At 35.7% G+C, this 15748-nt stretch overlaps 1 protein-coding gene and 1 pseudogene across 1 annotated transcript; both read left to right on the top strand.

The window, feature by feature from the left end:
- Positions 1 to 308: 308 nt before the first annotated feature.
- On the top strand, positions 309 to 3180 carry LOC141712214 (mannitol dehydrogenase-like). The gene is made up of 5 exons (XM_074515061.1): positions 309 to 491; positions 889 to 1002; positions 1916 to 2429; positions 2534 to 2687; positions 2795 to 3180. The coding sequence occupies exons 1-5, from the start codon at positions 394 to 396 to the stop codon at positions 2995 to 2997; spliced, it is 1083 nt and encodes a 360-aa protein (XP_074371162.1). The 5' UTR covers positions 309 to 393; the 3' UTR covers positions 2998 to 3180.
- A 113-nt stretch (positions 3181 to 3293) lies between these two features.
- Positions 3294 to 6101, top strand: LOC141714175 (mannitol dehydrogenase-like; annotated as a pseudogene).
- Positions 6102 to 15748: the final 9647 nt, after the last annotated feature.

Raw genomic sequence — 15748 nt, 5'->3', positions numbered from 1 at the left:
TTGGGTCCTCATACGAAAAAAGTTATTGTATTTCTTTCACATCCGCATTTTTAAATGTTTTGGAGATACTCGCATTTTTAAGTTCAACACAATTCATAGAGATTTTGATAAATTTAGTCCAAAAGTTTTGATTCTCTATTGATCCTAATTACTATATTTCCAAAATTGGTTAACTGTTAAATATTTAATCTATTAAATTTTATCAAAATCTTCCGAAATCTGAATGCAATCTGGGCGGCATCTCATCGAAGTTTCTAGACTCTAGTAAGTAGTACCTCACCAGCATTACTATATATGCCCGCTCAGCCCCTCTCTTTTACTCACCACACCAGTCACCACAAAAAACGCATATCTCTTGTTTTTCATTTTACAATCTCGAAATTTTATTTGGAAATGGCGAAATCATCCGAAACAGAACACCCTGTCAAGGCTTTGGGCTGGGCTGCTAGGGACACTACTGGACTTCTTTCTCCATTTAAGTTCTCCAGAAGGTATACAAATTCTCTATTAACCAGTCTATTTCTAATTTAGTTAGAATTATTTCAAATATCTTACACATTTCCCTGATGTTTTTTGAATGAGTGAAAGATCTGTGTATTAATCTATCACTAGTTTTCATAATACAAATGTTGTTCACTAGAAACCTTTTATTTAACACACTGTTCCGGGCCGTCGGATCAATGTTTCAAATGTCTATGATAAAAAAAATTCCCTTTCGGCAGAAAGTGAATTTTTATTTTCTTACCTTTTCCACGGAAAATAACAGCGTTGAATATTGATATGACTGCCCTAAATGAAATGTCCCTGATACACACTAGGACCCTCTATATGAATAACTTTGAACTTCATTATTACCTATCAATGTTGTTATGATTGTGAATGGTGCAGGGCAACAGGTGATAATGATGTGAGGTTCAAAGTTTTGTATTGTGGAATATGTCATTCTGATCTTCACATGATCAAGAATGAATGGGGCTTCACCAAGTATCCTATCGTTCCAGGGTACGTACGAGTACCTGTACTTCTACGTCATCTCTCTGTAAAATAAATATATGTTTGCATATCTCTTTCTTGTGGACCTTTTTTTTTTTTGCTAAACCTTTTAATACACATTTTCTTTGTCTGTGGCCATGGCCCCTGTAGCCTAATAAAAGCTTGGCCAGTAGCTATGCATAATTTATGGTACTTAACTATGTTACTTGGACTCGGCTATAAGTGTCCGACATGGACACGTGTCCAAGTATCAGACTTGGTAATATTTTAAAAAATATACATGTTTTTTGAATAAAATAAGTATCCGAATCCGAGTGTCCATGTTCAAGTGTCGAGTATCCGACACTGGTACCCGAAGGTAAAATGAAGAGTCCGAGTAACATGGGTACTTAATATATGCTAATTCTTTTTATATACTCCCTCCGTCCCTCCCAAATGTTTACATTTGGGTGGGGCACGGAGTTTAAGAAAAATGATAAAATAATGGAGGAAAGTTAAAAAAGTGAGTAAAGTAGTGGGACCGATTAATATTATATGTATAAAGTGGGTATAGTGGAGAGAAGTAGTGGATGTAGTTATTTTAAAAATTATAAAAACCTTACTATTTTTGGAAAGTTTTGAAAAGTAAACAATTGGATGGGACATCCAAAAAAGGAAAGTGTAAACAAATGGGAGGGACAGAGGGAGTACATTTTTAGCTAAGCTCATCCCATTGGAGATGCTTTTAGTTTTCTGATAGGATCTGATAAATAGCATTGAACAAACTTTAGGTGCGGCGGGTCCTTCTTTCCTACTTTGGTTAGACAGCTAATGCTTGAATCAGAACAAATAAGAATTAGATTCTAATCCTGAAAAAATAGTACGATCTTATTTAATTGAATTGATGTTAATTGACAAGTAATAATTGATATTATTGATACAGACACGAAATTGTTGGTGTGGTAACTGAAGTTGGGAGCAAAGTGGAAAAAGTCAAGGTAGGAGATAATGTTGGAGTAGGGTGCTTAGTTGGATCTTGTCGTTCATGTGATAGTTGCGTCGACAATATGGAGAATCACTGTGCAAATCAAATAATGACCTATGGTTCTCCGTATTTTAATGGAACCATTACACATGGAGGGTATTCCGAGTCTATGGTTGCGGATGAGCATTTCATTCTTCGTTGGCCAGAGAATTTGCCACTTGCTTCTGGTGCTCCACTATTGTGTGCCGGGATCACAACTTATAGTCCCCTGAAATACTTCGCACTCGACAAGCCTGGAACTAAGGTTGGTGTTGTAGGCTTAGGTGGGCTAGGCCATGTAGCGGTGAAGCTGGCAAAAGCTTTTGGGGCACATGTTACAGTTATTAGTACTTCTGAAAGCAAAAAGAAGGAAGCATTGGAAAAACTCGGTGCAGATTCCTTTTTGATAAGTCGTGACCCGGAACAAATGCAGGTGTTTGTCTACTAAGATTTTAAATTATCATTTGAGTTTAAATTTTTGTGTAAAATGTGCTTCAAAGATTTAATATATGTTGATCATTCGTCAAATTCATTCAGGGTGCTATGAGCTCACTTGATGGTATTATTGATACTGTTTCTGCTACTCACCCTCTTGCTCCATTGCTTGGGCTACTAAAGCCCAACGGAAAACTAGTCATGGTTGGTGGACCTGAAAAGCCTCTTGAGCTGCCAGTGTTCCCTTTGCTTAAGGGTGAGCATTTTACCTTGCTTTTTATTTATCAAGAATTTAGAAATGTTATGTCAGTCGGTTTTTAGAAAAGTTATACTGTTATGTTATATGTGAGTCACATTTTACAGGGAGAAAGCTTATTGCCGGCAGTATTATCGGTGGACTGAAGGAAACACAAGAAATGCTTGATTTTGCAGCGAAGCACAACATAACAGCTGATGTTGAAGTTATTCCAGTGGACTATGTCAACACTGCTATGGAGAGACTTGTGAAATCAGATGTTCGATACAGGTTTGTCATCGACGTTGCAAATACGTTGAAGACCGAGTGAAGTTTTGGGAGGAGTTTATCGTTGTTTTGAATACATTATCTTGTTTTAAATTTATGTGTTCAACAGAGCTGTATGGTGTTTTTGTTATGTCAGAATAAGGACAGGTCAACTCAGATTGTATCTCTGAAATCCTGTAAACTGCAAATTTTATTAAAAAATTTCGCTTCAAGTTCCCCTCGCGCAAATAGACTACATTTATCAGCAGTTTTTATATGTTTTGTGCCACTCGATTACTTATAAAACATTCTGATTCTTAAAGTTTAATATAGTAATAAACTTTTAATAATTCACTACATTTACTCTACAGAAATTGACTTGTTAATGCTACAATTGGGGACCTGGAAATGGATCCTAAAGTTAACTTTAGGGAATATTCTAACGTCAACCAATCAAAACTAGGCAGGTTTGATTATTTAAGTTATCTTTACTGTATTGTTCTACTAATACATGATCTAGGGCTTTAAACTTGAGTGCTAAAGTTTTGGCCCCTGAGTTCAATTCTAAACGATCATGCGAAGAGTTCAAGAGTACTTGTAAAATGTTTGGATGTACAATGAAGTCATAGCGTCTTCGTCCCTTGCTCCCTTTCAGTGGTAAACTAAACTGTAAGTTAATGTTCAGTCTCCTAATTGTGAAATTGTAGAGTTTACCATTTGATAAAACTCTTAGCAAAAAACTTTCAGCAATCCCAGTATCCTAATTGTAGAGTTTAACATTTTCTGTCTATCCTAGGTTGGGCATCAGCGGATGCGTCACCGAGTAAGTTTCATTACTATATATAACCACCTATCCTCTCTTTTTCTCTAATCACAAACACTCATTTCTCTTCTTCATCATCTTATAAGATAGTACATTTATCACTTCTGTCTGACACTCATTCACCCCAAATTTTGAAAATGGCAAAATCATCAGAAACTGAACACCCTGTCAAGGCTTTTGGCTGGGCTGCTAGTGACACTACTGGACTTCTTTCTCCATTTAAGTTTTCCAGAAGGTACTAGAAATCACTAATTTTTGTAATACAAATGTTATTGGCTTGATCAGTTTATGTCTACGTGAACTATTATATGTCTATATTTTTATCTTTGATTTTGATTATTATGTATTAATATTAATATGGATGGTGCAGGGCAACAGGTGAAAATGATGTGAGGTTTAAAGTGTTGTACTGCGGAATCTGTCATTCTGATCTTCGCATGATCAAGAACGAATGGGGCTTCACCCAGTATCCTGTAGTTCCATGGCAAGTACCCTGCCTCTACTTCTATCCTGATGAGTAGCACCTAAAAAACTTTAGTAGAAGCAGGTCCTTCTTTGGCTACTTTGGTTTGACAACTAATGCTCTATTCGGAATTTTATAAATACTTAGATAATAATCCTAATAGAATCGTACTATCTTTTTTATTTGAATCAATGTTAATTGATAAGCAATAACTAATATAATTGATACAGACACGAAATTGTTGGTGTGGTAACTGAAGTTGGGAGCAAAGTGGAAAATTCATGGTGGGTGATAATGTTGAAATAAGGTGCTTAATAGGATCTTGTCGTTCGTGTCATAGTTGCAGCGACGATATGGAAAATCACTGTGCAAAGCAAGTAATGGCCTATGGTGTTCCGTATTTTGATGGAAGCATTACACGAGGAGGGTATTCCGATTCTATGGTCGCAGATGAGCATTTCATTCTTCGAATTTGCCACTTGATTCTGGTGCTCCTCTATCGTGTGCTGGGATCACAACTTATAGTACCCTGAAATACTTTGCACTCCACAAGCCTGGTACTAAGGTTGGTGTTGTAGGTTTAGGTGGGCTCGGGCGCTCGGCCATCTAGCTATTAAGTTAGCAAAAGCTTTTGGTGCTCATGTCACAGTTACAAGTACTTCCGAAAGCAAAAGAAAGGAAGCATCGGAAAAACTCGGTACAGATTCTATTTTGATAAGTTGTGACCCGGAACAAATGCAGGTGTGTACTAAGCAGTGTTCCAGAAATCGCTTAGGCGTGTCAGGGCGGTGAGGGTACCTTTAAGAGATTAATCGGCAAGTCAGAGATTAATCGGACCGATTAATCGGAACATTAATCGGAAGAATATAAATATTATTTTAAATTTTTATAATTATATAATGATCAATTTGTCAAATATTTGTTTGAAAAAAGAAATTAGAATGATATTAAACAATATCTACACATTTGAGATGCGTTATGTACTAATTATTGAGTTTATAATATTAACTATATTTTAATTCACACTTTTAAATTAATTATAGTATATTATTTTTATATTTTAAGTGAGAAAATAAATATATTAGATCACTTGTTACCTCTTACCAATACTTTATATTTGAAATTGACATGATATTATGTGAAATTATGAAATTAATGAATTAAAATTATAAAAACGTAAAAAAAAATATTTTTTTAATTATTTTCCGCCTAGACCGCCTAGGACCGATTTTTGACTGCCTAGCCCGTCTAATCCCGATTTTTACCCGATTTTTTGAAAAAACGTCAAAATCACGCCTAGGTTCGAGTCAGGGCATTTTACCACCGCCTAGCCCTAGGCGCCGCCTAGGCGGGCCGCCTATACCGATTTTTAGAACACTGGTACTAAGAGTTGACATTGATGTTTGAATTTTAATTGTTGTGTAAGATTTGCTTTAAAGATTTTATTACTAATAATCTTTCGTCGAATTCATTCAGGGCACTATGAGCTCGCTTGATGGTATTATTGATTCGGTTTCTGCTACTCACCCTCTGGCTCCATTGCTTGGGCTATTAAAGCCTAACGGAAAGCTTGTCATGGTTGGGGGACCTGAAAAGCCTCTTGAGTTTCCGGTGTTCCCTTTGCTTATGGGTGAGAATTTAACCTAACTATGTCATCCATTAGTAATTGCTGATATGTTGTTATGTCAGGCTTTTTCCAGAAACATGCTAAATGTGAGTCACATTTTACAGGGAGAAAGATTCTTGCTGCAGTAATATCGGTGGTGTTCTGAAGGAAACACAAGAAATGTCTGAGTTTGCAGCAAAGCACAACATAACAGCTGATGTTGAAGTTATTCCTATAAACTATGTGAACTATATAAGGACTCCGATTAATAATTGAATAATAGAATATAAAAAGAGTAAATTATAGGGATATGGCCGTGGTTTACACGTATTTTTAAAAAAATGGCCGGATTTCCGAATTCACAAAAAAATGGTTGAATTTCCTTTGCGACTTTCTATGTGTCTCCCGTCAAGTGTAGCCTAATAGTTCTAACGAAGTAAGGGTATTTTCAGATTTTTTTTTACTATTTATAATAATTATATTCTTTATACATTTAATTATCATCATCTTCTTCCCCTTTTTTCCTCTTAAGGTTCTGCCATGTCCTCTCTTCATCTTTCATCTTTTAATTATCATCAACATCATCTTTTTTAATTATACTTGTTAACACCATCGCCGCAACTGGTAGCTTCACCCTCCTTCCTGTCACGAATACATACAATGCACACACCAACTCAACACGCTCCTTCCTGCCTCTCAATCTCTCTTTTTTCCGATCAACCTAGAAAATAACACAGACAACGTACGCACAACACCATCAATCTTTCTCCTTCTCAGTCTAAAATCATTAAACTATCAAACCCAACAAAAATCCCTATCAAACCCAACAAAAATCCCTCTTATTTCTCCCCAATTCACAAGTAGCACAAACCCCCTTCTCTCCCACCCTCCCTTTCTTCGTCTCCAAGAGATAAAACCACATGCCACCACCGCCGTTGCAATCGCGGCCGGTGGTGGCCTCCACCGATACCCCCAAATTTTTCGGTCAACATAAACATCACAAACCCTCAATTTCCGATAAAATCCATTATTATGTTTGAATTTATGACAAACGATTTGAACTTACAGGCGAACGATCTGGAGAATGGTATCTGCGAGCATTAGAGTATTGTTGACTGAAACCTCTTCTCTGGCTTTGTTGACTCCAAGTTATGCTCCTCGCACGATCCATATACGGTGACCTTGCCCTACGACCATAACCAAAGGGACTCCTGGAATAACTGCGACGATTAGTTCTTGTATTCTCTCTAATTGGACTTCGACTTGCACTTCTACTAGAAGTGGGCCTGCGTGAGCTCTGACTGATGCTTCTTCGAGATGATCTAACAGGGAGTTGGGGATTGGGGTTGGGGTTGGGGTTGGGGTTGGGTTTGAGGCTGGGGATGATTGTTTTGTGTTATTTATTTATTTTTCTACCATAGAAGTATTTTTACCTTTATACCCGTTTAATTTACATTTTTTTAATTGAGTTAACGGTGTAAACTTAACGGTCCTGACGGGAAACAGTTTTTGAAAGGGGAAAAGAAAATTTAGCCACCATTTTGTGAATTTGAAAATTCGACCAATTTTTTTAAAATACGTGTATACCATAGCCACACCCCCGTAATTTACTATAAAAATATTAAAATTATATAAGGGTTAAGATTTAAAATTAAATTAGATTAATGGGCCTAAAATTTGGATCAGATTTTAATATGGATAACTTTTAGGTTAAAAAATGATTTTGTATCGTTATAAATACATCTTATTCTTATTCCTCATTTTTTATCATTAAAATTCGCTGGGCTCTTTTACACAAAAATCAGGAGTATTGTAAAATTCGTAAAAAAATCATCGTAAGTCGGAATTCGTTGATCTTGGATTTTTCAGAAAGTTCTTTTCGTTCTCTACAACTTTCATTTTTTGTATTTTTCAAGAAAACGCCTTTTAGATAGTCAAAAAGGATAAAAAACAGATATGGGCAAAACTGGAATCGTAGAAATTTTCAAGATTTTAGATGTTTTGTGTTTGATGGGATGCTGAGTATTCGATATGTGTCATAACGTGAATTATCTTTTTACGTAACTAACGCAAGTAACTACTCATTACTTAGTATTACTTATTTGCTTACATGTTATGTAAGCAACTTTCCTTTACTCTGTATTATTTGTTTGCTACATGTTTTTAAGTGACTATTCGTTCCTCCGTATACTTTGCAACGTGAATTATCTGTTTGATTACGTAAGTGAATCTTTATTGCTCCGTATGTATTATATAACGTGCCTTATTATGTGTGAATAGATGTTCTAAGATATTTGTTTATTTATTATAAGTATGATATGTATATGTGATTAATAAGAGAATGAATTTTCGGAAATCCCTAGTCTTAATCATGTATAAGAATTATTCAAAAAAGAGTTAGCCAATTTGCAGACAAAGGCTTTGAAGTTTTATTCAACAAAGAAGAATGCACCTTTATCAACAAGAAAACTGGTAAAATTGCTCTGAAAGGAGTAAGGAAAGGAAGCTTGTTTGTTGTAGACTTGGACTCAACAAATAAGGATGGTATTTGCTGCTTCTATACCAAGGCATCCGAAGAACAAAGCAAGCTATAGCATAAGAAGCTGTCTCACTTGAATTTCAAGGCAATTAACAACTTAGTCAAACAGGAGTTAGTGAGAGACATGCCCAAGCTGGAGTTTGCTCAAGTTGAAGTCTGTGAAGCTTGTCAGAAAGGAAAAATGAAAAGATCTAGTCACAAGTCAAAAACTGTGAATTCCATTAGTGCACCCTTGCAGCTTATTCACATGGACTTGTTTGGTCCAGTAAATGTCTTATCAATTTCAAGGAACAGATATGCACTTATGATGGTGGATGACTTCTCAAGATACACTTGGGTAGAGTTCATGTACTCTAAAGATGAAACTCCACATTTCATTATTGAGCACATCAAGAAGATAGAAAAACAGGCTGAAGATTACAATTGTGTGAAAAGACTGAGAAGTGACAATGGAACATAATTCAGAAATGTTACATTAAGTGAATTCTGCAAAGGCAAAGGCATTGTTCAAGAGTTCTCAACTGCCAGGACACCTCAACAAAATGGAGTAGTTGAGAGAAAAAATAGAACATTAGTAAAAGCTGCTAAAACAATGCTGCAAGATACCAAATTGCCAACAAATTTTTGGGAAGAGGCTGTTAACACTGCATGCTATACTCATAACAGATATCTCATTAACAAGGCATATAGCAAGTCACCCTACTCAATCATGTCCAAGAGAAAGCCTACTGTAAAGCATCTTCATGTGTTTGGAAGCAAGTGTTACATTTTGAAAGAAAACTCTGAATATGTGGGAAAATTTGACTCAAAGATCTTTGAAGCAATTTTTCTGGGATATTCACTGAAAAGAACAACCTACAAAGTCTATTTGATAGATCAAAAGAAGATCATGAAAATCACAGATGTGGCCTTTGATGATGACAAGTGTCCAGGCTTGGAATGCCTTGATGATAATGAAGCTGAAGCCCTTGCATTTGAAAACCTTAACATTGATAGTGATTCTGATGGAGAAGTTGAAGTTAATGCACAACAAATGATGAATGAAGAGACTACTGAACAGGAAAATCATGGGAATGGAAGCTCATCTCAAATACCTAAATTTGATAGCACAAACTCAGGGGGAGAAAGAGAAGAGGGATCTACCAGTCACATCAATAATGAAGAAAATGATGAAGGCACAAGTCGACAAACTCACACAAGGAAGTGGGATAGAAGTCACTCCAGAGAAGCAATTATTGGTGATCCTACTGCTGGTGTGTGGACTAGAAGTGCAACTGCTAATGAGTGCCTACATGCATATTTTCTGTCCCAAGTAGAGCCTAAGAAAATTGATGAAGCTCTATTGGATCCTGACTAGATATCTGCCATGCAGGAAGAGCTGAATCAGTTTGAAAGAAGCAAATTCTGGAAGTTAGTTCCTGCACCAATGAACAGAAGCATTATTAGAACAAAATGGGTGTTGAGGAACAAATTGGATGAAAATGGTATAGTTACCAGAAACAATGCAAGGTTGGTTGCCAAAGGCTACTCACAAGAAGAAGGAATTGATTATTATCAAACTTTTGCTCCTGTTGCAAGACTTGAAGCTATAAGAACTTTTCTAGCATTTGCTGCACATTCAAATTTTAAAGTGTATCAAAAGGATGTCAAAAATGCCTTTCTGAATGGTGAGCTAGAAGAGGAAGTTTATGTGCAACAACCTCCTAGCTTTGAGGATCCAAAATTTCCAAATTTTGTGTATAAGTTACTCAAGGCTCTATATGGACTAAAACATACACCTAGAGCTTGGTATGACACACTATCAGATTTCCTATTAAAGCATGGTTTTACTAGAGGAACCATAGACAAGACTCTCTTCTACAAGAAACATGGTGAAGATATGATCCTAGTTCAGATCTATGTGGATGATATCATCTTTGGTTCTACTAATGAGAAGCTGTGCCAAAGATTCTCCAAGCTTATGTAAAGTGAATATGAAATGAGTATGATGGGGAACTAAGTTACTTCCTTGGACTTCAAGTCAACCAAAGAAGTGATGGTATCTTCATCAGCCAAAATAAATATGTCAAGGATCTCTTGAAAAAATTTGGAATGGTTGATTGTTCACCTGCATCTACACCTATGTCTACTGGAACAAAGTTGGATGATGATAAAAGAGCAAGAGTATAGATATCTCAAGCTACAGAGGGATGATTGGATCATTGCTTTACTTAACAGCAAGTAGACTAGACATCATGTTAGCAACATGTCTATGTACAAGATTTCAAGCCAATCCAAAAGAATCACATTTGATGGCTGTAAAGAGGATTTTCAGATACTTGAAGGGGACTCCTAACTTGGGATTATGGTATCCTAAGGGAACTGGTTTTGAAGCTGTTGGATACACAAATGCAGATTTTGCTGGATGCAGGGTTGACAGAAAGAGTACCAGTGGAAGCTGTCAATTTCTTGGACAAAGACTTGTATCTTGGTACAGCAAGAAACAACAATCTGTATCAACTTCTACAACTGAAGCTGAATATATAGCTACAGGAAGTTATTGTGCTCAAGTGCTTTGGATTAGAATTCAGCTAATGGATTATGGCCTAGTGTTACACAAAATTCCTATCATGTATGACAATACTAGTGCTATATCTATAGTAGTTAATCCAGTTAATCATTCTAGGACAAAGCACATTGATGTGAGGTACCATTTTATTAGAGAACATGCTACTAATGGTACCATTGAGCTCATGTTTGTACCAACAGAAAAACAACTAGCTGACATTTTTACTAAACCTTTGGATGAAGTAACTTTCACTAGACTTGTAAGTGAAATTGGGATGTTGAATTCTTCATCCTAAAGCAAGAACTTAGCTAGTGTTTTGCAGCAGATTAATCTCCAGTAAATCAAAATTAATTTGATTAAATTGGAAATTAACTGAAATATGAATTATAAATATTTCAGAAATCTCTGCATATTTGTTTTTCAAATTCAATTAACTTGGAATTTTTCAAATTTAGAGTAAACTGCTTGGTTAGTTTACATTCTTAATATGTAAAATTAACAAAAGGCAGAATTACAAAAACCAAAAGTATTTAGAGAACTGAGTTCTCGATAAGTATAAATTGACTTCTCGAGAAGTCATTTTAGGACTTCTCGAGTGACTTCTCGATAGGTTTAAAATGACTTATCGATAAGTCCTTGTAGAGTTCTCTAATAGTGTTCATTCACAGAGTTCTCTACAAGTACAATTCTTGACTTAACAATAACTCAGAACTGAGATAATTTATACTGATAAATTATTTTGGTAAAATACTTTTGGAAAATTTATTCTAATTTTATTTTGAATTTATTCACTTAAAAGTTAGAATTAATTCAGTCCACTTTTTGGACAAACTGGGTATTTATTTGACATTTCGATGAGTCATGTTTGAGTTCTCTATAAGAGTAATTTAACATGACTTCTCGATATGTACTTCACTTCTCTAAATGACTTCTCGATAGACAACTCCAAATGTCTATTTTTGAGTTCTCGACAAGTCATCTACCTTTACTATAAATGCCCAGACTTCTCGATTACTTTAACTTGGAATTTCTCGAAATTCTAAGCAAACTGAATATTTATTGACTCATATTCTAACTATATGAAGTTAATAAATAACTGATCAAAAGAAGCAAAAAGTATAAAAAACTGAAATAATTCAATTCATAAATTATGTTCAGCAAAATACTTTTGACATACTTTGTCTATAATTACTTTGACTTATTGACACATTTATGTGGTTATATTTTTTTATGTAAGTCTAATGTAAAGTAGACTAGTAAATTTCGTCTGGGTATGCGACCTTGGATTGCTGTTGCGTAGAAGGGAGGTATTTAACCGTGTGGCCGCCACCGCTGATGTGATGTTTTGAGAATGTTGATAGTGGTTAAATTTATTTGACTGTAATCTGATAGGAGAAGTTAATTTTTGTGTAGGGAGTACTTGTTTATTTGCATGGGGAATAGTCATCCTATAAAGTGAACTAATATTCTTGAGTACTTGCATGAAGAATAGTAACTAGTCATTTCTAACTGTCAAGTACGCTTATGTGATTATTACTCTTATTATCCGGGCAACTCAAGAGTCTATTGGTTTCTATCTTTACTCCCTCTATAAATTAAAACGCTTCACTCTTATCATTCATCACTACTCCTATTCTCAACAAACATCTAATTTCAAACTCACCTCCAGTTCATCTCTCTATCTCTCTAATGGATGCCCCAATCTTTTACAGACTTATTCATGGAGCTTACTAGCCTGTCCATTATCTAGATGAAGACCAAATTTACTTTGATCCTTTCAGACTACGTGTCCGTCTCAGGGGGGTTGTTTGCAGCCCCTTTGATATTCCATGAGAGATCTTTGATGAACTCTCGTGGGATGATCAACTCAATATTATTTTCTTTGAGATGGAAGTCTCTCTGGAGCAGGTGAGACGTGCTAGGGTAGCTGAGCAGCAATGCCTTGCTGCTCTGGAGTTGCATGAGAGGATCATTTCTCTTGCACGCTCCATGTCCAGAGCTTACCAGCGCAGGGCAAGGAGGTTGGAGGCAGAGAAGAAGAAGCCCAAATTAGAGTAGTTAGGATTAGGATTTACTTGATGTAATCTGAATCTTAATGTACTTTATGTTTAATATTAATGAAAATACTCTTCTTCTCTATCAACTTGTGTTTGGTTGCTTGATTGTTTATGTCATGATTTCCTTGTGTCTACAAATTAATTTATTATTAGTTTTCCTGTCATAATGCTTGCAACTGTATGACTTAATGCTTATGTCTAACCAAATCTTCAGATATGTTCAATGCATTACAGGTTCAACTCATTTCACTCAGACAACAACGGGTAATTCAAATTTTCAATCAACAGGTACTTATATTTAAATGCAGCTAAAACATCTAAACCAAACTACAACTCTCCCATATACAACAGCACAAACACAAACTCAAACACAATCCCACTCAGGTAACTCTCAAAAGAAACCTGTTGTACATAAGGATAAAAATTTCATAATGATCTTCAGAGTGTATTGTTGTTTGAGAAGAGAAACCACCAAACATGAAAATTTATCAATTTACTGAATATTTCATGAGTATTCCTAATGCACCTTCATGTGCAAAATAGTCTTCACAGACTGCAAGGTTTGAGGGTAGTACTCCTGAGGGGGAGCTATCTAAATCCTCTCCAATTCAATTGGAGGTTCCTCAAAAAGGAACAACTCCCCTCATAACTCTAGCACTAGCTGCTTTAGTAATCAAAGCTGGAAGTACAATTGCCTATGACAATGTCATGAGAATGGCAAGTATAACACATTTATGTGCCAGTGTGTTGCAAGATACACAAGGGTTTGAGGCTGGTGTACATGATAGTAACCTAGTCAAATCCCCTCCAATTCAGTTGGAGGTTCCCACTACAGGTGAGGAATAATACACTATCAAAACCACAGAGCAATATGTGAGTCAAACTGTGACCCTAGTCACAGGTGTTCTAAATGATTCATTCACCTCACAACTTCAAGTTAATATTCTCTATTCTGATGAAATGAGTATGATTAGACCTATATGGATTACCCCTAATTATATGATCACAAACAACTCTTCTCAGCCCCCTCTTATTTCTATAGGTCAAACACAACTGAGCCTTTCATGTAAGAATAAGAGAAAAGATTGAGAGAAAAACAGAGAATAAGAGAGGCGGGATCCTTGTTGGAAAAAGGAGAGGTAGATGAGTGTATGGATTTAACAATCCTTGTGAGGGAACTCTAACTCTCAAAAGTCATGAGACTAGTACAGTGAGAAGTAGTGAGACTACTTATTCAAAAGAACCGAGAGCTTAGGATTTTTTTTCTGACAAACTCTTTCTGCAGAAATAAGTGAAACATCTATTCTATTTGATAAACTCGTTTCCATAAATCTCACTGGAGCTTGAAGCTGCAGACAGTGTTCTAAATGAACAATGACAATAGCTTGAATAATGTGCATCAAGCTGGATCTTTCTACCTGGAGATAATGTCAAAAAGGGGGAGAATATATCTAAATGCCTGCCAAAAGAGCTGATGGATGTTGCCAGATAATAAAATATTCTATTTTTCACAGGGAAGAGAAGAATAAATCTAAATGTAACTCAAAAAAAGAAGATCAGATGAGAAGATTGGTTTCTGCATTTAGTTAAAGTTTTGACATCATCAATCAGAACTTGTGCATAATTTCATAATGAACAAGTTGGGGAAGATTGTAATATATAATAGATGATGTCAAAGATTACTGGAGCTAACAATGTCATTAGCATCTCTGATCATAGTATGAAGCAAATCAAATGAACATCTGATCTGAGTAGAAGATTAATGAACAGTTATTTTCAGTAATCTGTTGAGCTTGGGGTCAACCCTAAGTAAGTTGTATTGTTATCTAAATTTGTATTTTGTACTTATAACACTTAAAGTCTGTAAAAATGCAAAGGAGTGGACTGGAGTCTTTTTCCTAAAACAGTATCAAGCATAAGGATTATATTTGGAAGAAGATCAAGAAGATCATGCCTCAGAAGGATTTTGAAGAAGCTTGGAGTTGAATAAATCTGTTTGGAGAAAAATATTCTAAGTCAAGATCTCTACAAGTCACAGATTTAATGTTATAGAGAATTCATTCGAGAATTCCATAGAGTACCAACGGATGAGCAATATCTACTCGACGGATGAGCAATATTTACTCGACAGATGAGCTATATATCTACTCGATGGATGAGCAACATCTATTCGACGGATGAGCTATATATCTACTCGACGGATGAGCTATATATCTACTCGACGGATGAGCAATATCCACCGGGAGTGGAGAAGTCAGGAAAGCTACTCGAGAACTCAAGAAGATATCGACAAGCCAATTTTAAAGAATTGAAGATTGGAGATATCGACAAGTCATTCCTTCACTAGAGAACTCAGAGTTATCGATAAGTCATAGTGAAGACTAGATATCTCGACAAGTTGAAGACCTCTACAAATGAAACTCAATATGGAGTGACAGAGATCTCGATAAGCCTATGTACTTATCGAGATGTCAAGTATTCTATTAATTCAAACCGGAGATCTCGGAGTACAGTCTCAGAGTACAGAATTGCAGATCAGTTTTATCCAAGATAAATAATCAATAAACAATCCAACAGCTGGATTGACAAGTCTACAAAAAGCATCTTGAAGAGTGTGCAAGATCAATGGCAAAGATTAACTGACAAGGGAAGATTAAAGTGAACACGGGATGCTAAAAATATGCTAAGCCAAAAATGGAAGATCTGATTTTCTATAAATAGAAATGACAAGTGACAGTTTAGAAAAGCTAATAGCATATTTATTATTCACTTTGTAAAC

This window comes from Apium graveolens, chromosome 3 (assembly GCF_009905375.1).
Source record: "Apium graveolens cultivar Ventura chromosome 3, ASM990537v1, whole genome shotgun sequence".
Classification (NCBI taxonomy): Eukaryota; Viridiplantae; Streptophyta; class Magnoliopsida; order Apiales; family Apiaceae; genus Apium; species Apium graveolens.
This window is presented reverse-complemented; position numbering and strand designations above follow the sequence as displayed.

Bases quoted from the DNA above. Each gene is read 5' to 3' on its own strand.
- LOC141712214 (XM_074515061.1), top strand. From the start codon at position 394: ATGGCGAAATCATCCGAAACAGAACACCCTGTCAAGGCTTTGGGCTGG. The intron at 2,430-2,533 runs GTGTTTGTCTAC...AAATTCATTCAG, and splicing joins GTGACCCGGAACAAATGCAG to GGTGCTATGAGCTCACTTGA. The intron at 2,688-2,794 runs GTGAGCATTTTA...CACATTTTACAG, and splicing joins AGTGTTCCCTTTGCTTAAGG to GGAGAAAGCTTATTGCCGGC.